The 26,727-nt window shown below is 50.8% G+C and overlaps 1 protein-coding gene across 10 annotated transcripts in view; it reads right to left on the minus strand.

Moving 5' to 3' along the window:
* Positions 1-26,727, minus strand: part of LOC144144205 (uncharacterized) — a 91,920-nt gene that overhangs the window by 26,958 nt on the left and 38,235 nt on the right. For 3 of the 10 annotated variants that reach the window (XM_077675568.1, XM_077675571.1, XM_077675575.1), the window contains exons 2-3: positions 9,328-9,505; positions 7,369-7,672 (exon numbers count right to left, since the gene is read on the minus strand). In XM_077675568.1, the coding sequence (XP_077531694.1) occupies positions 7,369-7,672; positions 9,328-9,412 (389 nt within the window). In that variant the 5' untranslated portion in view covers positions 9,413-9,505. Of the gene's footprint in view, positions 1-7,368; positions 7,673-9,257; positions 9,506-19,597; positions 19,857-23,639; positions 26,154-26,727 lie in introns of those variants that run through there. The other 7 variants (XR_013317194.1, XR_013317193.1, XM_077675569.1 and 4 more) reach the window with 6 other exon arrangements.

Below are 26,727 nucleotides of genomic sequence, written 5' to 3' on the forward strand. Positions count from 1 at the left end.
ACTACTTTCATTGCTGAAGTTCACTGCACTCAGTGTACTAGGGTGTTTGGCGCACAATAGTAATTATGACTGCAGACAGCCTACAGTTCTTAAAGCCCACATCGAAATCCTGGCACGGACTCGTTCTTGCCTTCACTTCGATAAGGCTATCACAAATGAGTTGATCAGCCGAACATGCTGGAAGGGATGTTTTTATACACTCTGAATTAATGTTTGATTATTGTGCATACATTAAAGCATTTTTGCTGGTTCTTCCTTTTTATCTCTTGACACCCAGTGCAACCAATGGGCTGGTAAAAGCTGTGCCTTGTCATATGTGTTTCCAGTTCATAATGGTGCATTCTGCTTGTTGCCAAAGCCAACTGCAGAAAAGTTCTTCAGCCATAATGCAGTGCTGGCGATGGTCTTTTGTGGGCTATAAAAGCAAAATGTACTGGTTGTTGGTCAAATAAAGTGAGCCAATTTTAAATGTTTCTTCCCAATGCCGGATGTGTTTTCTTGGAGGTTGTGTGTTTGCTTAGTCCTTTTGGGAACAGTTGGGCATGTATGGCTCATGTGTTGGCCATGAGACTAATCAGCATTTGAAGGTTCATGGGGCAGGTACAACTTGTACAGCTGGTGAGCGAAGGGATATAACTATTACATTTCCGATTTTCTTGCAACATGTCACTAGCATACAACAATTAGGATTTATAATTTAGCTGCAGTTCTTTTTTACGACAATACTGCTATTGTGCCCATTATAAAATGAAGAATAATTACGACCAGCCGCCATACGTTGCTGGCCGTAATGTGTGCGGCGTCATCAGAAAACATGTCATAGTTACTCCCGCCGTTTACCGCGCACGTGTGCACGCGTTTTGCGATGAGCGCGCGGCATCAACCTGGCTTGCCCGTGGTGCTCGGAAAAATACCAGGGAAACAGTCACGTACGTCTGCGCCACAAAAGGATGAGCATGAGACACATCGCAGACAGCTCGCGAAGCCGGTTCTACCGCGTGCCGACGCATTTCACTTTAGGAGGAATGGGAAAGCCTGCGGACAAAGCGATCCGGGTCAGCCAGTCATGCATGCGGAAGATGGATATGACGATGACTACTACTGCCACAGTGAGAAGCGACGACGGAACACGTAAATAAACAAATTTCGCAATACGTGGTGGCCGTGTCATTCAGGGCTTCAGGAGGATCTAAAAAGAAATCCTCCAGCTCGCCTTGCGTCACTTAGTGCAAGTTTCGCCAGTTTTAAAGACGAAGGTGTAACATCAAACGCGAAAACTGACCGTACATATACGTGGCGTCGGCGGGGCCACCGCTGTATGGACTGGTGTACTTGAACTGATTTCGCCAGAGCAGCAGCCAAATCCTATCACTACGGCGCTAAACCGGCACCTTGGCAGAATGGAACCTTGCTGCCACGTGCTGCCAGCTGCAGGTGCACGTGGCAGCACGTATACGCGTAAACGGATGCGCACACACAGCTCTGACTGCGGGGGAACTTCAGCGTGATGAGCATGCAGTCTGCTTGTCAGAAAACGAAGGCCTGTATGCTTCTTTCTTTTTGGACAACAAACGTCACATGGTTGGCCGGTTCTTCATCACTTGCAGTGGTAGGCTGTTGGACAGCTGCTGCTGTGACCAGAAGCAACATGCGCACTACTTACATGACGTTTGTATACAAATTATGCGCAACAACGCTTTTATCAATTTGGTTGACAGGAGCTGTATGCACAGTTTATGTGGGAGACTATTGTTGGCGCTTCATTTGCTGCCCTTACTAGCGTGTGGTACAGCGCTGTGCTCTCGCTGTTTATTAGTTACCAGCACAATTTTTACAACGGTGTGTGAAGTTGGTGAAATGAAGTACAGTGTATCTCCTGGATTGGTCGGTGCTTCCTGCTTCGGCGTGATTCTTTCCAGGCCATCACTAACAAGGGTGGCAAAGTTGTGCTTGTGCCAGAAGCCAAATTTTTTGACACTTTAATTGTGATCAGTGCTTGTAGCACTGCAGTGTACCTTGTAACTTTGGAAGCTCTGAAAAGTTAGTACAACATCACCGTATATACAGAGTTGTAGGCACGACGAAAAGAGGCATATTAACACGCGTTTATTGCAAACATCTTTTTGTCACAACCAATATAATTCAGGCCTCTTTTGTCCCAGCGATTTCACTCCCCAAAATAAGGCACCTGCTGGTCTTTTTATGCACAGAAAGTATGGTGAGGTTTCAAAACATTTCAGGCTGCTGCGCCAAAACTATACGGACAAAGCCCCAACCACATGGAGCGATTTTGCGAGCGACTTGGGGCGCGACGCGACTAGCGACGAACTACTTTTCGCCGCGCACCAAGTCGCTCATCGAATCGCTCGGTTCTGGGCCGCCAGAAACAGTCGCTCGCCTCCCGGAAGTGGCCTCAGCGACTAGCCAATAGGAGAGCTCCTACGTAAACACGCAACCTCCGGTTTTGAAAGAGAACGGGGGGAAGATCCACGCAGACGACGTTTGCGGTGCAGCGGCAAAGAAAGCTTTGCGTGGCAAAGCTTGAGTACACGCTGAAGCAGAAGCAAGAAGGCTCCCGCTCACACTGGGCGAGACCCGTGTGGGAAAAACGACGTCAAGAAAGCGAATTCTTCACGGCGTTCATGTTGGAGCCGAGAAACGAGGCGCAGAAGGAAAAGCGTGCGCTATCGCTAACCCAAACCAGTTTTAGAGATGCAATGAAGTGCAAAAAGCAAGGTAGAAAGGCGTAATACTTTTTAGTCATGCTTTTTATGACAAATGAACAAAAAAAAATGTTTGCAAACAACCAGCGTACCAAGCGCGTTACTATGCGCAGTGCGGAAACATTGAAATCGCCATCCTCAGTCGCATGCTCAGTCGCTCGAGCCGTCGCTGTCATGTGGTTGCCTCGGCGAGCGACTTCGGTTCGGCGACTGCGGATCCTAGTCGCGTCGCTCGTCGCATCGCTGGAAAAATCGCTCCATGTGGTTAGCGCTAAAAACGCTGGTGTTCAGCGGCGCGTACTACAGTGCACCAGAGTGGAAGATCAAGTGCACTGGGCACCAGTAATCTAGACCCAAGAGAACTCTTGTCAAATGAGGGCCTTCAAAGGTATTCCTTCGGCCTATTCTTCTCCCCACAAAAGCCACAGATTCTATGATCTAAATGGGAGCGCAAGCAGCCTTCGTGCAACACTATTTAGACCTTTGCCGGCAGAGTCTTCAGCCAGTGCCCACGTTTGAGGACACAGACCCATTCTTCCCTATTGAGCCACAGCAGATCAAACCTGATGGCGTGATATGTGGCGCGCACACACCTTCCAAAATAAAAAGAAAGAAAGAAGTGCGGTTACAAAAGCCGGCGAATTTAAACGTGCAACACAATCCTCCGAATCCTCCACTCTGAGTGGTTTTGCCTTGCCCTCAGGTGCGCCGTAGATAATACAACACCGAACGACAGCCGATGTACCAAGGAGGAGAGTTATCAGCCTGCGCTTACGGCGCGTACAGAAAGCGCGTGCTTTTCATCGTAAACAATGAAAAGCACAGCCGACATAAACATGAGTGCCGGCACGGCCGCTTTGCACGGCCGGCATGGTACTTCCATGGAGGATGAAAAAAGTTCCTCCATGGGTACTTCGTACTAGTTTCGGCGATCAACGACGACCAAATCCAAAAAATAATAACAAAAAACAGGTGACGTCACTTCCGTGGGGCGCTCCAGCCAGCCGCGATCGGGCGAGGCTGGAGCACCCCGGGGGAAAGGATCCCCGGGGTGCAGCAGCCTTTGCCTTTCACAAAAGGGACAATTACGAGAATACCGCCCCAGAACACTCGCGCGTAGGCTGGCGTGAATATTCGAGCGCTTCCAATATTCGAACAAACATTACAGTATAGGAATTCGCTTCGATCTGAATTTAAAATTTCCAATATTTCAAGGTATTCGAGGTGAACGAATATTAAACTGCATTCAAGCACTATTGGGAGTTTCGGTTTCGTTAAGCAAGCAGCGGTGCCGTTGACATCGGGCCAACATCTTGACTACATGTGGAGCCAAGACAAGCTAAGCCACATTCAGAGCGTCGTGCTAGCCACCCCACGCCCGCATGTTGGTCAAGGTAGTCGAGGCTCCCGTTTCATTGTTTCCAGCAACGAAACGGTAAACAAAACAATTTGTTTGGTTGCCGTGCGGCAAGCGTGCAGTGAGCAGGTGTTGATCGCACTCTCATACCTGCCAGGTTTGCCAAGATGGCATTAGGGAGGCTTAGAAGTAACAGAATGCAACATTTTACATGCATTTTTAACTTGGTTACAACAGAGCAGGTACCGAACTGTGTCGTCCAAACTACGAACAACCTACACCACTGGTCACTTGCTAAACCTTCAACACGGCTGACGCCGCCCTTTTCAGGAAGTCCAATGAATTATTAGAGAGTTTTAGCAGTACGTTCGTTACGTTCGTTCCGTTGCTACCGGGTTTACCGGGACCCAACTGCGCATGCGCGCGTACGTACCGGGTTCTTTCCGTAGAGTGAGACGGAAAACGTGTTTTAGCACTCCGTAGCGTTGTACCGTTCGTTCCGTGTGACGGCTGATTAGCCGAGTAGTTGCAAAAATCCGCACGCTAAAAATACGCAGTTTCCCCTAAAGCATTGCAAATCTAAAATAAATCGCGCTCGGCCGGACGCATTGTGAGGCAGGGGCTGCGGTGGCGGCGACGGCACCAGAGCGAGCGCAGGTGACGACATGGTCGCGCGCCGTTCACGTGGAGGAATGGCCTTGGCCTTGCCCGATTGAAGCGCTAGACACATGTACAATTGGTACACGCGATTCGTATGCGACTGATCGTTACGACTGTCACCACGACTAGTCGTACGCGTGAATTTGAGACACATGGCCCGATGCGGGTGTGCGATGCCTCGTCGGCGCCGCTCCGCCCCCTGTTTTTGCACCATGGTCAACTACGACGATCGCTGAGCTGAATTTGTAGATTCCGCGGGTTTGTACGCAAGAAATGGATAAAGCAAGCAATCGTGAAGCGTTTTCTGCATCGGAAACAGTCCGCGCACACGCCGGTCGCGCCTGCCAGCTCGGCACACTCAGCGGCTCGAACCGGCGCAGACCACGCTAGCAACCGCTTGTCGCTGTTCTTCCAAATCAATCTGATCACTAAAACGAAGTTCCACCTGCGAGAAAGTTGGTGTTAGTGTGGTGAAAAATTGTGCTAGGGATTGTTCTCGGGGCTTATTTTAAAAGCGGCGACCAGATATATCTGCCGCGATGCAAGCATATGCTGACCGGCCATGGATGCCGCGGCGCGCGGTGCGGCGAGTGGCCGAGAGATGGCGATACCTGCCTCGGAAGCATCGAAACAGGCTACGCAGATGTCTCGGTCACCGGTCGCTCACGGCAGTTGTAGCTCAAATAAAGTTTCACATGCGAGAAAGGGGATGATAGTGAGGTGAAACGTTGTGTTACGGAGTGTCATTCGCAGTTTCACAGATAGCGGCGATCAAATATTCGCCAGGACGCTAATCCTAAAGTTTCTAACACCCGAGCAAGCCGGTTGCGGGCTCCGGATACAGTAACACGGAAGCAGAGCGCCGGGAGAGACGCCGGTCGCGTACGGAACAAATGGCGCATGCGCAGTCGGGTCCCGGTAAACCCGGTAGCAACGTAACGAACGTAACGAACGGAGCATACGTACTGCTAAAACTCTCTAATGTCGAGGCTAACAATGTTCGCCTGTGCGACACTACGCCAAAAGAACGTGACCGAGGGTTATCATACATGGATTGTCGGAACAGGCTGCGGTTTTTTCCGCTCTGCTTAACTGAGGGTCCCTGAGAAGGATTTGCACCCAGGTCTTTCGCGTCGGAGCCGAGTACTGTATCCGTTGCGCCACGAACGAAAGAGGGGCCACGCTCGCAGAGGCCCGAAACGGTTCGACCCCTTTTTCTGCCTTACTTTTAATGCATGGGCCGTTTAAACCAGTCATCTTCTAGTACACACGCTTCGGTAGCTGACCGCTTTAAGCTGAAGCTAAAACATGTGGCGCCAAAAGCCCAGCAAATGAAAAAGGCTACTGCCGGATTCATATTGCGCAGGATGCATTCTTACTTGGAACAACTTTGCAAAGAATAACTTTCACCTGTTTAGTTTTGTTCTTCGAACACCTGGCAACTATTCGAATTCGCTTCGAAGGTGTTCGACCCCAAGGACTATTCGCTTCGAACTGAGGCATTGCTGTACGCACAAGCATACTCGTGTGCACGCACGCACTTGCTGTGGCAGCTGTTTGGCTCCTCCGGTCTCTGACTCTGCGAGAGTGCTTTTGCCTGTGTGTGCCTGACTCCAACGTGACAGGGCTCGATTTGAGAGCTGGCCCACTTTTCCCACTGTGGAGAATGTTTTTCTGCCTGTTCGACTTGTCACGTTGTGAGCACGCCAGTGCGCTGCTACCTGCACCATCACTTTTCTCTACTCACCATGCTCTAACTCTTTCGCAACCGTGACGTAGGCCATCATTCACAGGCGGACGACCATTGTCAAACCTCCTGCAAATACTAAAAACAGCGCTATTCGGACAACTGAGGCCATATGCATGTTCACTGGAACCCCCTTCGTTGCCATTTGTTTACATTTCGCGTGGGTAGATGGCGCTGCGAGTGAAATTTGAACCCAAGGTAGTGGCGAGTTGGGCGAAAATGGCGTCCTGTTTCACTGCGCGCTCTGCAAAGGCAGACAGCGGTTTTGGGGACTTTGGCCACTGCTGCTGCTGATTTTTTTTACCCCAGCTGGAAAGGTTCGCTTTTGACTTCGCACTGTGTATTTCTAAGCAAAACGTGCCTACTATCTGACGACTTCGTAATCACTTTCATGTGTAGGGTCTGGACAACGTGCAGCAAGGATATTTTGCCAAATGCAAAATATCTTCCAAGATAGCTTCAAGATAGCCTTCATAGCTAAGAATACCTTCAAGATAGCCTGGCACTCGTGTAAAATTAGCGCTGCACAGCAATGCGTGCTGCTTCTCAAGAGCGCTAAATTTTTTTCCTGGTTGTTTACCGCTGCAGTGATAAGAATTTTGTGTGAGAACACAAACAAGCATACTTGGATGCATATTTTAGAGAGACCGACTGACTCTCCAGTGGCTTTGCGGAGTGGCACAGCTGTCGGGGCCATTAGGTTTGTGGGCCCGCTAAAACCCAGACTTGGTGTACAGCGTTGATGTATAGCTTAGGAACGTAGACACATGTCGTATATCTTAGAATTCCTAAATTAATATCGCCCACTTGCACTTCTTTTGCACACTTCGCTGAGCAGTCGACTGCGGCTAGCTTGAACCAGAGAGGGGGAGGAGACGGACCTGTAGGGCCTCTCGCCCGTGTGCAGGCGCAGGTGGCTGCGCAGGTCCGACTTCTGGGCGAAGGAGCTGGGGCAGTGGAAGCAGGCGAAGGGCCGCTCGCCCGTGTGGGTGCGCACGTGCCGCTTCAGGTTGGCGCTCTGGGCAAAGGCCGACGGGCAGAAGGGGCAGCCGTAGGGACGCTCGCCCGTGTGCGTGCGCAGGTGCGTCGTCATGCTCGAGCTGGCCGTCGTCACGTACGCGCACAGCCGGCACGCCCGCAGCCGGCCCTGCCGCGCCACCAGGCCCACTGCCGCCGGGCCGGGGACTGCACGCCACAGACAATATGGGACGCCTTAGGCCACACTCTTCTTGCACTTGATGCGCAATTTGCTGCTACTTGTACTGCACCGAGAAATTTCTTGCTCCGGCACAAGCTTCATCGCAATGACTGATCGAGGTGACCCCCCCCCGGCAACATCTTTCACATAGTCCCGCCACACCGTGCCTCCAAACAGTCGCCTATTATGCAAATTCAGAAAGGAAATACAAGGGGTGCATTGAAAACTTCCATGGAAAAACTGGCTGATTGATTATGATGTTTAACAGGTGGCGAGGCGCGCCGTAGCAGAGGGCTCCGCATTAACTTTGCAAAACCCCCCATTGAGGTCTGAATCAAACAGCACTTCCTCGAAAGCGTGCAACATTCCAGCACTGGGAAAACACAAGCAGGTTGTTGCCTCGGTGAACTTGGATACATGAAATTATGTCTCGCTGAAATCCCCGCTAAGGGCAAATGCAATACGCATCCCTGCAATACGTTCTTTAAAGCAGTTCAAGGGCAAAAGAAAGGGGCTGCAGGAGCACCCCACCTCTTCGTGAAGCACTCTCGCAATGCACCGGTGCCAAACACCAGTGTTCTCATCAAATGTAGAGCCCTCGTTTCTCTATGTTGTTCACAAGAAACAACAACAAAGTTCTCCGGCTTCGCACTCTCGACAACAGGGCTACATGACCTCGCTACACCAGCAAGGCCAGAAGCGCACAGTATCATGCACCTCTATAAATTTATACTGGGTGCAGAATGCCCATAGCAGAACCTATGGTTGAGGTTTCCGTATGTGTGGCGACATATGCAGTGCAAGTGCTGTTGCTACCGAGACAGGGATAGAGTTTCAAAGTGGGCACAAAGCCATGCCTGCGAGGCGTCATGGACCAGGCCAGCACTTTCACACGCCCTCCTCAGCCATGGGGGCCCGCAGCACAACAAAACTGCCCGTACCACATGGAAAGAACACGCAAACAAGTACATACAACAAGGCCTCATTTTGTCCACTTATCTAGATCCAAGAATGATTCCCCAACTCGATCTTACACCACAGCTCAATGGCGCTCCCAACCTGGCAACTGCCTCATGATGTTAATGTGCGTGCGTGTGCTTTCTATGAGAATTGCGATAACCACATTTAGCAGGAGCTGCCAGCACAAACTAACTTTGAAACACTAGTGCACGAGGTACACGAATGAGATGGAAGTGGAAGTGGCATTCACACAGAGTCTGACACGGAGAAAGCCAGAAGCAGCAGGATAGCTACTCTGATTCTGTTTCACAACACAGAAAGGCTGTGCAGAAGTTTTTGAACCAACCTTTGCCTCTACATAAGCTAGCTACCGAAGCACAATCGAGGGGGAAAACACAGTATTTACTTCATTTTAAGCAAAAAATCACTATTAACAGAGACTTTCCACACTGATATTCCAGTGAATGGGGAAAACCACGTGTAGCTGACGTTCAGTGTTACTTTGAAAAAGACGAGGCAGGGATGGAGGGGCAACAATGTGCAGACATTCAACCCGTCTCACAACAGGCTCTCAATAATGCAGGAACGGTCAATTTAACGCGGAAACTCAACTGGTCCACGCCAACTACATCCACACTGCAACACGATCTCATGTGAACACCATTGCAGATGAGGAACTGACACAGCCTGTGCACACAGCACTCGCAGCTGCCAACGACGCAGCAGAGAACAGCGAGTTGGCTCGATGTCAGGTCAACAGTGTGCATGTCCAACAGGAGACTGACACCAGCCCCCACGTCCTTGCGGTAGGAGCCAGGGGTTTCGCAGAATGTGGCCCTGCGGACAGCACGGCCCCTGGGCTGCAAAGAGAGGCAAAAAAAAGAGAGGCCGGCCGGTCTCTCACTGCCCTCACCAGGGGTACGGGCCTGCAGCCCCATTTTTGCCGCTGTGAGGGCCACTTTTACTCCTGTCCCTTCCAGGTGCCACAACCAGCTCTGGCTGGGCTCGGCACATCTCTCCCACCCCGCTCGCTCGACCGACACACACGCCTCACACCGCCAATAAAGTCAAGCGCACCTTGAGCACCTGCAACACCCGCCAAAACGCAGCAGCTTCCTCCGCTATGTACGTGCATTCACCACCCTGTCCGCCGATGGCCACATCCGGTGTGCACGTCTGGCACACAACGCGTGCGAGGACATCTGTGGTGACAATGAAACGCCCTCTTGCTGGTCATGGGAGAGGCATGATGACGACGATGTTTGCATTTTAATGGCACAAAGCCAAGTGAGGGCAAACAGTGCCATTTCATGACAGTGACGTGAAAGTAAAAGTAAAGCATTTCAGTAAAAATAAACGAAGTAAAACACAACGTAATGAAGATGACTACTGGTGTAAAGGGCCAGGTGGTCAAGATGCATGATCAGAAATGAGACGTAAAAGTTTTACATCGGTAAGGAACTCAAAAACGCGTTTGATTGAAAACCTAAGAGGTATGAGGAGTGTAGTGGGATATGTTGTCTGTACACTTGTGGGAAAAGTTAGCGTCGTGCTGTGTCAGGTGCCTTGCACTGGACGAGTATGTGGATTACAGATAGGCCCTCTACACACATGGTTCTTGGTGATCCGGTGAGCAGTGGGAGTGTGTCGCATGTGTATGTCCTACCCGCAACCTGCATAAGGCAACCTCAGTGAATCTGTTGTGCATTAGTGTAAAACCAAGTGTGGTTTTATTACGTGTGGTTTGTTGCCAGTCGGTTCACTCCACTGTGCTTGCCATTTGTTGCGAAGGGGTTGCGGGATTTGTGGTTTGAAGTCAGTGTGTGAGAGTGTTGTTATGTCCACTGTGTTCCCGAGCGCGGTAGCAGCAGCGTCATGGCCAGTGATCCCAGCGTGGCCTGGAACCCAGCACAACACCAGAACAAGTTTTTGGCCATATGTAGACATGACAGTGCTGAGAACCATATTGACAATTCTGTTTTTGCATCGCTTGTGATGCCAACGCACACAACACTCAAGGATTCCGTATATTTGATGGACTTTGGAATTTTGTGTTCAAGAATGCGTTGCGCAATGAGAAGGATGCCATATGATTCAGCTGAGTAAATTGTGGTGTGTGCGCTCATGGTTCTGCATGCATCAAAGTTTGGCCCGTGAGCAGCGCAAGACACCATGGTTGCAATTTTTGATGCGTCACTGTAAAGCTCTGCATGATGATATTTATCCCGCAGGGACAAGAAGTGCTGCGAAATTGCAGTTTGTAGTACCCTGGTTTTATCTATGTACATGAAAGATAAGTCACAAGATACAGGTTGAAGTTGCCAGCGTGGTAAAACGTCAGTAAAACATGATGTGTAAATGTCTAAAAAGGAGATGCTGAAACCCGAATCGTCCTGTCTCGCTCTAGGTGAGAACGGCAAACAAACAGACGGGCAATTTACAAACAGGGGAGATGTGGATGCATCATTAAAAACCGGCTTAAAAGGATGGTCATTCAGTGCTGAAATTTTAAAAGCATAAAGCAAGTCCATGTACGTCCGTTGTTCCTCAGGGCACCACTTGTTGCATTCAGTGTATAGACTGGGCAAGTGCAGAAAGCCCCCGATGCAAGGCGAAGCCCAAAGTGTAGCACTGGATTGAGCATTATTCATGCTGTTTTTGTCACTGACTCATACACGACACTGCCATAGTCCAGCCGAGACCCAACCAAGGCAGTATACAGGCGCAACAGGAGTTCTGTGTCAGTACCATACGATTGGTGTGAGAGGACCTTAAGGATATCCATTGTTTTGAGACATTTTTGCTTCAGTTGCTTGATTTGAGGAATGAATGTGAGTTTGTCATCAAACACAACACATAAGAACTTGTGCTCCTTGTTCACAGGAATCGAAACACCACTGAGAGTAATGTCAGGGTCCGGATGGATCCCACGCTTCCTGGAGAACGCCACGCATGAGCTCTTTCCTGGATTGTCTGCACAGATGGCAAGTTTTTCGACACCAAGCTGGACTTGACGTTCTCAGATGAACATTTTACATGATTTAAAAGATATCTGGAGATCGTCTACATACATAGAATAAGAGATTGTAGGTGGCAATGCCTTCCCTAAAGAGTTCATCTTAACAATGAAAAGAGTGCAGCTTAATACTCCACCTTAAGGCACGCCGTTTTCTTGCACGTGAACCCTTGAAAGTGCACTACCGACTTTAACGCCAAAGGTTCTCTCCAACAAGTAACTAACAGGGGTGTTTAACAAGTTACCCGAGAGACCGAATGACTTGAGGTCACGAAGAATGCCGTAACGCCAAGCGATATCATACGCTTTCTCGATGTTGAAAAACACCGTAAGACAAAACTGTTTATGCATGAAGGCATCCTTAATATATGAGTCATAAGTTGGTCGTTCATGGATCGCCCCGCCCTGAAGCCTGCCTGGCAACTGTCTGTCGAGAAGACCATTGTAACTCAAGAAAGTACACGAGCTTCCGGTTTATCATCTTCTCGAGAAGCTTACACAGGCAGCTCATCACGGCAATGGGTCGATAGCTAGCGGGAGAGGAAGGGTCCGTCCCCTCTTTCAGGAATGATACAACTATGGTCTCCCTCCAAGACCTTGAAATGTGCCCCGAAAGCCATATTTTATTGTATAAATGTAGGAGCTGAAGGCTTACAAGTAGTAAGGGCCATCTTCAGCCCATGAATCGAAAACGGAGAGTTGTGAGAAGTAGGGGTGTGCGAATATCAATTTTTTAATTTCGAAGCGAATTCAAATAATAAAAACAAAGTTCGAATCGAATCGAATATTTTTCGAATACGAATACTTATTGTTTTTTGTAAAATTAAAGTTTTCACCATCTAGAGACGCAAGAACTGCAACTTTATTGCACAACAAATCATACAAAGTAAAATTAGAAATTACACAATACCATTGCACTCAACAGGTTAAGGTCTGCACTCACTTAAATGTTAACATGGAGAAAGGTTAACTGCTCGACATGTTCGGGGAGCAGTGACAACCTCCTGCTCGTCACGGCTCACCAGATACCGAAAGTAGCCGCTCACTTGAGACACTAGTGGCTGGCAAGCCCGAGCCCGACATTGCCGCGCGCGGATGCAGTAAAATCTCGATGATACTAATCTTGCGGGACCGCGAAAGATATTCGTATCATCCGAAATTCGTACGAACCAACAAAGACCAAAAAAATTGAACGCTGAAAAAAGTTTTCGTTTATTTATTCTCTTACTTTCGCGTGAAGAAATTCGTGATTTTTTCTGCTTTTTTTAACCCCCATGTCGCAAAGCAGTCCTTTCTGGAGCACGTAAAGCTTCGCGCTCGTCTCCTCACTCGCTGTGCCCAAGTTCGCTACACGCCGCAACAGTGAAGCGTGAACCGCGTGGTGCGTTTTGCACGCGATTCGCTCGCCTCGGCTCTGCGAGCGCTGTATTTTCACGCCCACATCGACGATTTCGCGCCCCGCGGTAGCGCCTACCTCGGTCAGAAAATGACGCACGACGCGCGCGGCAGAATGGAGGAGCCTGACTACTTGCGATGAGATCGAGACAGCCGGCTTGGCTCCGCCGGAGATGGTTAGGCTTAGCACCCCGGCAAATATTTTACGTGCGCTTCCTAGCGGCGCGGATGATGTTTTATAGTACCGTTTTCGATTGCATTATGAGCTCCTTTACCGCACAAGCAACTTCGTGTCTCCCTTGAGCGGCATTTTAAAGAGCGGTTAGAAACGGTCGCTCGAGCGCCCGCGCCACTTCGCGGCTGGAGCCGACGCCATGTTGACGCTGCCGGTCGCGCCGCGCGCAGCGGGGGGGGCGGTTTCCCGGCGGTGTCAGCGCGCGTTGGGCGTGCGCAGAGCGTTTTCGCGAGCAGAAAACAACAACCCCGATACAGTCTGCGAAAGCACGTACCGTTCGCCGTGTATATGCTTCGCCACTTTGCTGTTGAGATACGCTCTGAATTTTTTTTTTTTAGATTTGGGTGGTTCGAATATTTCGAACCATAAAAGTGTCATTCGAATCGAATCGAATACCAAAAAATTCAAATCGAATATTCGAAGTTTCGAATATTCGCACACCCCTAGTGAGAAGTGTTCGATTTGTTTTTGACACGCAAGTTTTGTGTTTGATGAACGTGTTGTGTAGTGTGCAGAGCTGAACACGTGTTGCAAGGGTAGTGCGAGTGTGCTAGCCTGATCTTCCAGTGTGTCCCCAGTTGTACTCACCAGGGGAAGGCGGTGTGTGTGCTGTCCTTTCAGTTTTCCTATTCGGGTCCATACTTTGCGAGTGTCTGTGTATGAGTTAATTGATGTTATGAATGAGCACCAACTATCTCGTTTTGCCTCATGGCGCACACGTTTTCCTAACGCCTTGGCCCCCTTGAACAAGAGGAGATTAACCGGCGTGGGGTACCGACGGAGGATACCCCACGCCTTGTTCTGGGCCTCTTGCGCTCGCCTACAGTCCTCATTCCACCACGGCCTCTGGTTGCGCGGGGCACCGGTGGCGTGGGGAATGGACTGTTTGGTGGCGTCGATGATATGCGCCAGGAGGAGTTGGGCAGCTTCTTCCATGTGCAGGTGTTTTATGGACACGTGGTGTAGTGATGTTTCTGTAAATGTACTCCCGTTAGCTCTAGCTTCATTGAACCTTTTCTGGGAGGATGAACTGCTTGGGCCATTACCTATATATGTTAGTGAGGTGGGGAAGTGGTCACTACCATGTGGGTCCGCGCCCACACCGCACTCCCAACATGAAGAGAGAACTGCAGATCCAATAGCCAAGTCAAGATATGAGCATGTGCTGTGTAGGCTGTCTTTTATTGCAAAGGCACGCTCCAGAGGATGTGAGAAACTTCTTGCTCAGGCGACCTCGGGCATCCATGCGGGAGGAGCCCCAGAGAGAATTATGGGGAATCAGGTCTCCTACAAGGACGAAGGGCTCCGGAAGCTGATCTACCAGCGCCTCGAAGTGGGAACTGGATAGCTGAAAATCAGAAGCATGTTAAGAGAGCACAGTGTTATGAGCCTATTAAAGATTATGGTTCGAATCGCCACAGCCTCAAGGATGGTCTGTAGTTGGACAGTGTGGCACGCCAAGGATTTTCGGGCAATCAGGGCCACACCGCCTGAGGATGTGCCACCACCATTCCTGTCCTTCCTAAATACCATAAAACTATTCAAGAAATTTGTGTGCTTGGGCCTCTTGGACACACATTACACTTGGCTGATTAGCATGCAGGATCACATCGTCAAGAGTTTTAAGAAGGCCTTTGCAGTTCCATTGGGTTGTTTTCTCTTCCCATTGCTGAGTGTGAGAGCTACTGGAGTGTGCATGTTTATGTGTTGTCTTTCGGGGCTGTGATGGCTTGTTGGGAGGCTTTGGCGTCGGGACACGTTCCTTGCAGTGCGCCGCAGACAAGAAGGGTCCGACGCCCATTGCGTCGTCGGCGGATGTCCTCGGAGCTCCTGAATGATCAGGCTCCTTGAACTGCGGAATTTTTCAGGCCCGCTTTTCCCAACTGCTGAGGGTTTCAGGAACGCCTCGGATGGCACAGCTGCCACTGTCTCCATCTCCTCCGTGCCCTGTGAAGTGGAAGTGGTGGATGCAGGATCGCTCCCAGCAAGCGGTGTGGGGACGGGATGGGCGGGGGCGGGGCAAAGTCTGACTTGCAGTACTGTGTCCCCGCCGATGCCAGACGCCGCTCCGCCCCCCAGAGGGAAAGAGGCGAACCTCTTTCACGCCTCTGGGAAGGTGATGTTTTCCGTGACCCTGATGCTGATGATTTTCTTTTCAAGTTGCCACTTTTCGCACCTCCTGGAGTAGGCTGCATGTGGACCCTGGCAGTTTACGCAAAGAAACTGTTGCACGTTACAGTTCTCGGACGGGTGGTTGTGCTGGGCGCATTTTGCACAGGTAAGTCGGCCGCAGCAGGAGTTTGTGCCGTGCCCAAACTGTTGCCACTTGAAACAGCGCTGCGGGTTCCAGATGTAAGGCCGGACTGGACATCGGATGAAACCTGCGTTGATAAATCCGGAAGGGCCAACCTGTCAAAGGTTAAGATAAGGGGCTTCGGGGGTATTTGTTTATCATCTCTGCGTATGGCTCTGTTGTGCCCTGACCACAAAGGCCCTCCAGCCAGTCGGTTTCAGTTTCGTCAAGTAGATCACCATCGGAGACCACGCCCTGGGAGCTCCGACGGCAACGTTTGTGGTTTCTGCCCTTCGTCTTTAAACGCCTAGCCACGGTAGGATACAGCGCGAGTATTAGGGGGCTCGGGTGTTGCCAGTGCCGTCACCAAGATTACTCAAGGTGCCCCGTGCGGGGTTATGGGAGGGGTCATACCAGGGTTGCCAGCAAGGATCTGTCAGTCAGGCTCACTTACTGTGCCCGCCATCTGCAGGTTTCCTTCCCAGATACAAAAGTGGAACTAACACTTACACTTGTTGCCCATGCTGGTAACCAGATATAAACACACCTCCATCACACTCCCACCAAAGCACTCGTAGTTGTGATTACGCAGAAGGTTGCATCTGCATAAAATATGACATCATCACAATCAGCATTTGAAGCACGTCATTTTCTCACCACGAAACAGACCCCAAACGGAAAAGCTGCTCACTGTGCTTCTGGACAGGGCATGGTACTCCACCAAGCTTCTTTGTGATTTACACCGCAAGATTTTTCTGGCACAAAACCCCCCACCCCTGTCTTTTGTGCAGCAGCTTACCCGAGAAACATAAATTTGAGTTTTACTACTGGCAGTTGCAAGACATTCGCTTCACTTCAACAATATTTGCTTTGATTTGAAACTTCCGAGACTTGTATGCACCAGTGTAGCCAAGCATTAGGCACACAAGCCAACGTTCCACATGCCACCAAGTTTGCACGTGTACAGAGCCAGCTACAAGATGCTTCCAAGGTGGCAAAGCATCAAGCCCCTCAACTGGAACAGAATGACTGTCAAGTTCTGCTACACAAGCACAAAACCAAAAAAAAAGAAAGAGACCATTCGTAATACCTAATTTGGCACTACAAAGCACGATTTCTTTTTTTTTTTTTTGCAAAGTGTTTTTCCGTTCCGGTTCCACTCAAGGTTCTCCTAAAACCTCTCGAGTGTCTTCCACCTTCTTCTCTTTTGCAGACTCAATCCTTGCGTGACTACCTTCATGCCATTCGGATCCTCCATTGGAACTGTCCTTCAATCCAAACCCACTGGCCACTGCAGAAGGAAGTCAGCTGGCCCCGACTCCTCCCTCCAGGTGCACTTTTGCTGCAGTGGCGGTAGCAAAGCAGCATCAGCTCACACTTGTTCCCGAAGAAGCCGCGAAAGCCCCTCGCCCTCTGTGCACGCTTTTCCCTTGGTTTGCTCCTCGTACGCGACTGAGCCCACAAAGTCGGTTCGTCCTTTCCAAGGAAGAAACTTCCTGCTGCGTGAGCTGCATGGGCACTCTGCGTGCAGCATGGCCACGCTACACCGGCCAATGTGGGGCCCTGTCGTCAGGGGGACTTCGACACGCCTCTATCTGGCGCAAAGCACCCTGAACATGCCCAATGCACCTCACCAGCCAGCCTGCTTGCTCCTCTTTCGCTGCGTTCATTTCACGGCAGTCGGTGTGGCTGCACTGGCCGGGCTGCACCGTGCGAGCCACAGTGTAGGCAGGGGCAATTTTGCTCTGGTGCAGCTTGGCCAACCTTAGCACACGGGCCGGTGTGCCGCAAACATCAGTGCATAAACGCACCTCTTGTTAGTCAAGTGAAAGTGCTCCTGGTGCCAGTCGCACAGCTGCACACAACCCCATCCTCCACCAGAGTTTTCTGGCCGGAATTAAAAATGAAAAAGCCACTGCGCATTTGGCAGTGTATTACTAGCTCAAACAATTACGGCCAGTGGTTCCACTCATCACATTCCACAGGCTTTCCAGGAACGCTCGCCACAGAGCTGCTCCCAGCGAGCTGAAACAGGGCCCCACGTTAAGGTCGTGCCAGTGGGATTCTCCCATAATCGGAAGAGCCACAGTGCAGCTTGGAGCCCACCAGAAGCCCAGCTGGGGAGCCAGGCACCGCGCATGCCAGTGACGGGGCCCCCCCCTCGGCCCCCTCCTTCAGCTCCAAGTGCGTGCCACTGTGCAGCCAGCAGCACGAGGCTGGGTCCGCTTCACTCCTTCTGCCTGTACGCGCAGTCGTGCTGGTGCCACGCCACTCACTGCAGGAGCACAAGAGCAGGCCCGCAGCGATTTCGTCTCAGCTTCAAATATTTTTCACACTGAGGCAACTCTCCAGGAGACCAATGAGGCTTCGAAATGCTAGCAAGACGCTCGAAAACAGTCCAGCAAATACGGTGCAACACCAGGCGGACACAAAATATGCTAAAACCGCTTGCATGGCGGTCGCACAAAACGTGGAGCCAAGCACACCATGGAACTTCTAAACAGTTAACCGCAATACATTGCCATGAGAAGAAGGGGAGAAAGAATAAGTGGATGGTGCCGAGGAAAAAGCTCCTGCATGCAGCCAGTGCAGGCTCCCTCATGGCCACTCGCAAACAGAATTCCGCTCAATCATCAGCCTGTCACTGTCTTTCCTGTAGCCATACAACAATGTCATCAACAAAGCAAAGCAACAAGTTCTACACAACTTCTTGCCCACTCAAACCTGTGGCCTCGATACAGCAGGAAGAATTTCTTGACATTCCGACGCAACGTGGTTGGGAAATCACACAAAATGGGTGCAAAAAGGTCCTTTGTCACTGACAGCAAGCCACAAGAGCCACAGCTGTGACAGAGAGAAACATGCAGACCACGCTGTAATGTCACAGGAGAATCGACTGACTTCACCCAGCAGCGCAGGCTCCCACGGGATCACCAGATGCAACCCAAGGATGCAACTTCTCAACCGTGCTTGGTTCCACAGCGCAGGAATGGTGCGAGCCCTTGTAGTGTGCACAGGGGCTGCACAGAAAACTGTCTAACAGGGGTGATGTTGAAATCCCCAGCTGGCCGGTGGCAGCCCTGTGCCGCCTGGTCGAGTGGCACCCAACTGGAGGGGCAGCGTCCTTGGGCCTGCGAGAAGCAACCACTCACAAGGCAGCCGTCGCTTGCTTGCCTCGCAAGGTCAGAGATTAATTACACAAACGGGTCTGCAACAATGATGAAACTCGGTGAACCCTGCCGCTTCAGGCACACAGACTGGAGGACAACTCCAAAGCCGTTTCCCATCGTGCCCAACGACAGACAGTGCTCTGCTTGCTACGAGAGGGATAACGCTCTCGTTTCCCTGCCACTGTGCCACGGCCCACCGTGGAGAGAGAGCAAGCCCACAAGTGCTTTGAAGCACGAGAGGAGCTGCCCCCCCAACTGGGGCTCACGGCCAGACAGGCTGCACCACTGGCAGCGATCACAGGCCCCGCGTGCTCACACCACTCGGACCTTATTTTTTTCTGGCCTCCAAATAGTTCCCTCCGTGGTGTTGTCCATTGCACGTGCAGTCAACAGCAATGCCCGTAACCTTGTCAGCAGCTGTCTTTGTGGACAACAGATACGCCCAAGGGTGTCTGCCGACCATGGGTGATTGCACGATGGGACACAACACGGACAGTTCAGAAGGGGCCCTTGCATTGACCTGATTGAGAGAACAAGGGAGGCAGGAGTAGCCGTTCATTCTCCGTGGAATACAGCAACGGCCCATGCATGCGCACCAGAAGAACAACTCTGCTGTCAGCGGACAGGGAAACGCAGCGTGCCCAACAACGCACGACCCAGTGTTGCTTGCCCCACCAGAAAAGGGCATCCATGTCTCGGTCAACCATGTGGGCGAGTGCTAGTGTGCCACCAGATCTGGCCTGCCCAGAGCTCTCGTTGAAGAACGGTGCTCTCTCTTGGAGGGACAGACAGACAGCAAAATTTGCAGCACGCTCGAGTGGCCCCAGAAAGAGCGCCTCTCACTCGGGTCCTCCTCCGGGCTGGCTGTGGGCGCTTCCCAAGCAGCCCCAGGGGTGGCAGCACGCACGGGAGCGACGTCACACGCCATCCTGGACGCTGCCACCTTTTCTTCCCCCTTCTCTGCTGGTCACCTTGCACCCGCTGGAGCTTCACCACTCGGTCCTCCTTTCCAGGGTCACGCCCAAAGCCGGGCCCCGCCAGGGACAGGTGCACTGTGCATGCACGGCCGCTGTGGCCTGCTGTGCTGCGCCTCGCCCGTCGCCTGCGCCGCAAGAATCGCAAGTGTCAGCACATTCCTTCCTCACTACTGCCACAGGCGCCAGTGCCACCAAGACAAGTTCATCTGCAGCAGAATAGTTGGTGAAATTGCATTTTTAAACCTTCGAAAAGCGCAACACTGAAAAAACGCGAGACAAACAAAGGGGGGAACGCAGGACGAGCGCTTACTCGCAACTAAAGTTTAATCATGAAAGACGAAGAACATATGCCCTCCCAGCCACCAGACCACGCATGCGTCTCCTATAGCAAGCCGAAAACCACAAACAACAATAAAGAACCCACAAAAACTGCCGCATGGTGTACAACTCGGAAACTACCAAGATATGCAATCTCTTTCTCGCGTAAAGCAACAGACGCCTGACTGACTCAACCATCCCCTCTCTGGGTTATCTCGAACGCTTCAGCTACTTCCCTCGTCAACTGCCGCACATGCCTGAACACAATCTTTGCATCACCGAGAAGCGGCCTGCACCCACCAACCACGGTGCCGGCATTTGCTGCAATGTTCCAGCCGTGATTAAGCGACCAAAGAATTCCGAGCGCTATCCCTATTTTAACCGGTGCCGTTACTTGGGGGCCGATGTTCACTCTCACTGTGCGGCCATGTAATCTTGTCGATGCCGTCAGCGGATAACATCAAATGCATTGCCGAGCAACGTGTTCTGATGACCTGGTTCGTGAAAATAAAGTTGTTCCAGAATACAGAGGCAAGCCAGATAATGGCCTATATTCAGTCATATGAAGTGTGTGAGTATTTTTTAAAAATTAAATTCAATTGAAATAAATTAATTTCAAATTAAATTTGTAACGTGCTTAAATCCACACCTGTCGCTATCATTAATGGTGGCATCGAAGGAAGTCTGCCCCCTGCATGTCGTATACCTGCATGTCATAATTAAAGGAGCCATGAAGACAAAATACAAGTTGGGTTTATTAGAAAGACTGCTTAGTCCCGACAACAATGATACCAATATCATCGCAATCTTCGAACAAATGACGGAGATATTAAAGAAAACGTGTGAAGCAGTCGCGACCCCCTAGCCAATTTCCCGCAACTTTTCTATGACGTCACGGAACCTTGTTTGTGCGATTGGCGGCCGCCTAACTGACCTGTCGCGACAACACATGACTGGACGTCTGTAATGGGGCCTCTAGTTCCATTGGACCGCATCACTTGAATGCTAACGTGCAGTTAATGCACTGAAAATTGTTTTATTGTTGGCCCGTATGACGTCATTCTCGCTCATAACACATCACTGTGGCGCAAAATTTGGAAGTTTTTAAATACTTCTTGCTTTTTCTTCGTTAAAAAAAACATCTTTTGTGGCTGTAATGGAGCTGAGTGGACACTGAATCCCAGTTCTTTCAAATTAAACGAAGCCGTATTTTCTCTTCATGGCTCCTTCAACAGCTGGACAACCGATAAAGAAGTATTCACACGTTGGAGAGGGATGAGGAGGGGGCAAGTGCAGTGGAACCACGATACGCAAAGATTTCTTGAAGCGCCCCCCAGCGTGCCCAGCCATGGTTTTATCGTAATTGCTCTCCAAGTGGTCTGAACCTATGGAAGGAGCGGTTGTTCATGCAATTCAAATAGTTAAGGCGATTTAAAACAATGTTGCCTTCTGAAGCACCCAGCCCCAATCATCATTTTTCAAGCAGCACTTCGCGTTTCACGTGTGTTCTACAGCAAGGAGTAAGCTGCTTTCGACTATTTGGATGTGGTTCTCGGGGGCGCAGTGCACTACACAGTAGTGTGGTGTGCACTACGCACAATGCAGTTGGCGTACTGCCGTATGCAGTTCCAAAAGAGAAGAAAAGAGGCTCGGGCTACACCCCCGCGCGACACGAGCAGAGATGCTGACTGGTCAGCATTCGTACCGAGTTTGAACCAGTAAGTATAATTTACAAATGGCAAAAAAGTAGAGGGCACTTTAAAAATCGCTGTTTGTCAGAACTAGTTGGCTTCTGTCTGCTTTTGTGATAAATGTAGAACCCGAATTTTATTCACCAATTTACGGGCCATACTCCCGTTCGTGGCACACAGTGCGGAAATGGTAGCGCTTCCTGGTGGCCAGGTGTCTGTATGCGATCTCTGCATTTCGTTTTCCCACCCTGCAAACCAATCCTTGGGGTATCTTTGCCATACGACAGCTTCACTCCACGGGGTAGCGGTTACCAAGGAGGTGCCGTCGAACATGCTCATCAACGGACGCAAAGCTGCGCCAAAACAGGCCCAAAACAAGCGTCACTGAAGCAGACGACAAAGGTCCCACATTTGCGCCCGGCCGGGTGAACGGTGGTCAACAGCGCCCATTCGCCGCGCCATCTACCCTGTGCTCCGCGAGTGAGGGTCATTAAGGGCCCGTCAGAGAGAGTGAAGTCGGCACTCCTCCTCCGTGGCCAGCTCTCTGCCTGTAACCACCACACCAACAACACGGTACCAACAGTACTAGGCCACATTGAATACCATGGGGGCCAGTGGGTGCTAGTGCAGTTAAACCTGGATGTAACAAAGTTGACGAATGTTTGCAATTTTTCGTTACAGGCAGGTTTTGAGTTACGGCTTGTGGGAATGAAGTGGAAACAAAGCCAAAATGCTGGACATCAGTGAAGGTGAACTCGCGCTTCAAGGATTTATGCCACAGTGAAAAAGTGCGAGAGATGCGCCTGCTGCTTCCGCAAGAGCTTAGGCACTACATGGCGCTCCAAATAAACAATGTCACTTACACCCTGTATTCACAAAAGTAACTTTACTATCACTTCTGCCTTTTGACTCGTTTCGGTGTCTCAGTATGTTTCGAGAACAAAACGTATGCTCAGAGGTCGCCTTTCAGAGAACTGGATGCTCTGTCCCGCACTCAAAATTGTTGCGAGGGTGCTGGCTGGGCTAGTGCACCGGGCGACGACACTCCCCTCGCCGGTGGAGACGACAACGTCTGAGCGTGTCTCGAAAAGGCACTCCTCCCATTCGTTTCCTGGCAGCAGAACTCATCCCTGACGAACCGCACTCGCACGTGGAGACGCACTTCATTTTGCGGTGCAGGCGAAGACAAGGGAAACGTGGTTGTTCTTGGTGTGACGCCACGCTACACAAGCAAAGCCAAAAGTGGCTGCGACGTTAGCCACGGGATGGCGCTGGCTGCTTCTTTCATAACCATCATCGGGACTAATTTCGTTTTTAGGTGACTCTAGACTCTTTCGTACCTTCTAACAGTGTGCTGATATTCACTAAATTAGTGCATGTCTCCAGCCAATTATTCAGTAACAGTGATCAGCTTAGATACTCTGCCAAGTCAAGGTTAACGGCCTTTCTTACACAGAGGCCGCAAACACATGGGCTTCATTCAGCAAGGGGGAGAGGAGAAGCGTCGCCGAATCCAGGAGCGTTACGTCCAGGCGTAACTGCACACGGCACGCTGTTGGCCACAACAACACGAACCTTCATCAGACACTGACGGCAGCCTGTTTATCCGTGTGTGGGGCTGAAAACAACTTGAATTCAGTTCAAACCGTGCACTGAAATAGTAGCAAGAAAATTGGTCCCTTTTATTGAATACCTGAACCCATCCGAAGTGCAAAAGTCCGTACCCGAGGTTACCTTAGCATGGAAGGCAACCTCGGATCAACAAACACACATTTTGAGGCTAGTTTCTTGTTTTCTGGCAAGTTTCTTCCAACCTATGGGGAAAATTATACCATCCGACACAATATTCCTATTTTTTGCTACTATTCTACGCCGCCATTAGAATGCCATTCGAGTTGAAACCACTGCATTCGTACAGACAGCTCTACTAAAAAGGCAACAGAACAGGACAAGACAGCACAGCAGCTGTGGCCCTTTTTTTCATGCCACAATGACATTTCCCAAACTTCTCACGCCACACAAAGTGCCAAAGCTAGCGCCTGTCCTCCCCCTCAACTTCAAGAACGCAACCACCACCACTCTTTCAGCAAGACTCGGGTCACATTTGATTGATTGTGAGGTTTAACGTGCCGACGCAATGCAGGCGATGAGGCGCGCCGTGGTGGAGGGCTCCGGATTAACTTTGACCACCTGAGGTTCTTTAAGGTGCGCCGAAATCTCGTACACACGGGCATTTTTGCTTTTCGCCTCCATCAGAAAAGCGGCCGCCGCGGCCGGGTATCCAACCCGCGACCTCGTGCTCAGGAGCGCAACGCCTTAGCCACTGAGCCACCGCGGCGGGTTCGGGTCACATTTAATTTAAGGCAACATGGTAAACAATACAAGTGCTGCAAGTCTGATGCATGCAGAGATGAGTCCACTATGAAATACCAGCAGTGACAATGCACTGTCGGGCTCTTGCTGGAGGACAACTTCTGTATCTCAAGCGAGTGCTAATACCACGAATCCAAAAAAAAGGAGGGGGAACGAATGGCACAGAAATTTCAAGAATCGTCGAGCAATGCGTGTGAGATTGAAAGTTGGCTTTCCTACTATACAAATGCATTACGTGCGCTTCATGCGATGCGTTTTCACTGCTCGTTTAATTTTCTCCATTCTTCCTCATCAATCCTGAAGGTGCCAAATTCCTACATTTGCACTGCTACAAGGACTTCCCTATTACACACTTGTCTAGCCGACACTCTTGGCGGGGCACTCGGTGCCCACCCCCGGTGCGTGCCGCAGTGGAGCACTGCAGAGCCAGCTCAAGCCAGCCGGGGTGTGCACACAGAGGTGCTGGAGGCAAAGGACACAGCAAGCAGGCCCCCCAGCAGCCCTGCCAATCAACAGACCCTGCTGCAGTGCCGTGCCTGGCATCGTCCAGTGGCAAGCCTCTTGGGCACAGCACAGCGCGCCCCAGCTCTGCTGCTGCCCCCCCCGGGCCAGTAAGGACGCCGGCCCCTTTCGCAGCTGTACTCCTTTTATTCGCAACACTGCACATCGACCAATGTGGGTGGCACAGAAAACGGGTGGGAGGGACAGCAGAAACGACGGCTCTCATAAGGAAACGGACACACACGTCGTGAGAGATCGCAATCACGAGCACTGCACCACAGAAAAGGAGGGGCAGGGGGATGAGAAAACCTCGCACCAAAAATCAGCAACAGGAGTCGTACAAACATCGCAAGGAGCAGCACTCCCGTATTCTCTTATTTGCTCAGCCATTTGAGCAAGGAATTAGAGGGCCAACACCCGCTAAGAGTTGTGAACTGATTCTGCCCTGCCGAACAGTTGGAACTGCCTTGGCGTGCGAATCCCGTGCAGCAACAGCAGTGCATTCCAACATGGGGCGCATGTTCGTATCGCTTGAACCTGCTGGCAATAGTTAATCAGAGGGGCCGCAAAGAGAACACATCCGATTTGAAAGAACGAGACTTGGCTCCTCGGCTCCACTCTGGCCACCAAAGAAGATGGCAAGCAATGCTCAACTTTCCCATTTCCTGCTACAGTGACACAATATGGGCCAGCGCTAAAAACTGCACCCTAGCATTTGAGTGCTGCTACGATCAAATGGAACCAGAGGCCACACTGCAAACGCGCAGTCCTGTTTCTTGGCAGTGGCTCTGGTCGATGGCCACCAACCGCACAGACAAGATTCCGCAACGCCTGGGAGAAAAGGCCTGGGGAATCGCCACTGTTTCCTTTATTGCCTCAACTTCGAGTTTGCGATAAAATATCAGGACAGAGCCGCACTTTTCCAATGTGAACCAAACTTGTATTCTGCCTTCATGGCCCAAACGGACATGGTACTAGCAAGTTTGTTCCAGGTTAGATTAGTGGAGAAGGAGAGGCCAAGGTATTTGACATCATCCGCCTTCCCACTTCAAAAACGTTCACCCGCTTCTGAGAAACGAACACTGCAGCCCGTTGAGATGCCAAGTTGCACAGCCCACTCTCCGCACCAGGCAACAGCAAGCTGGCTGGAGAGCCAACAAGTTTAGCGGCGCCCACTGGACAGTCAGCATCGCCACACGACACGCAGGCCGTCGGGGGTAGGCAGCTGGAGTGCCCCAGCAGCACCGGGCGGTGAGCAAGCGCTCTCCTCCGGGAAAGGCATTGTCGGGGGAGGCTGCAAAGGACGCCCCTCTGCTCAAGCACCCCACGAAGGCAGCACACAGGCAGTCCTGGCGGCAGCCTATCGGTGGGCGAAGCTGACGTGGCGCAAGAAGTGTCCCTGCAGCGCGTACGTCTTGGGGCACACGGGGCACCGGTAGGCCTTCAGGCCGCCGCCTGCTGCAGGCCGCACCGGCCGCTCGTGGAGGCCCGAGGCGTAGTGGACCGCCCGCCTGGGCGGCTGCGCCCAGCCACCAGCCACTGCAGGCAAGCCACAGGACCCACGCTCACCAACGGGCCCTGATCGCAAACTTGAAAGTTGAAAGTTTATTGCGACAACATGTACAAGACTGGCTATACAATTGTCGAGGGGACGGTCAAAAAGGCTACAGGAAAAAAAAAAAAAAAGCCTGACAAGGTGACGTCCCCCTTCCTCCCCCCCACGTGTTGGCACGACTCTGCAGGAAATGGCACGTACTTTGTGACAATAAAAATTAACAAAATAATGCACACAATTAACACATAGAAAATCAGCTTTCAGTTTACAGAAAGACAATAATTACAATGACAATTCCACTAGGAAAAAAACATACACATGAGCTCTCGGATTTCAGGAAACAATGAGTAGAATTCAAGAATTCACAGCAAGAAAGAACAAAAAAAAGTTCTCAGTTTTCATAAACAAACAATAATACAGTACAAGATTTCATACAGCGGAAAAAAAAATACCTCAAAGTTTCTAAAAGAAACAAAGAGTTAAAATACACGTTTTTTACTGTAATTCCAAAAGGTACATGTCTAATTTCCTCTTAAATCCTTGTTCAGATTTAGCATC

Source organism: Haemaphysalis longicornis, unplaced genomic scaffold (assembly GCF_048455015.1).
Source record: "Haemaphysalis longicornis isolate Haplotype H1 unplaced genomic scaffold, Haemaphysalis longicornis Haplotype H1 scaffold_66, whole genome shotgun sequence".
NCBI lineage: Eukaryota > Metazoa > Arthropoda > Arachnida > Ixodida > Ixodidae > Haemaphysalis > Haemaphysalis longicornis.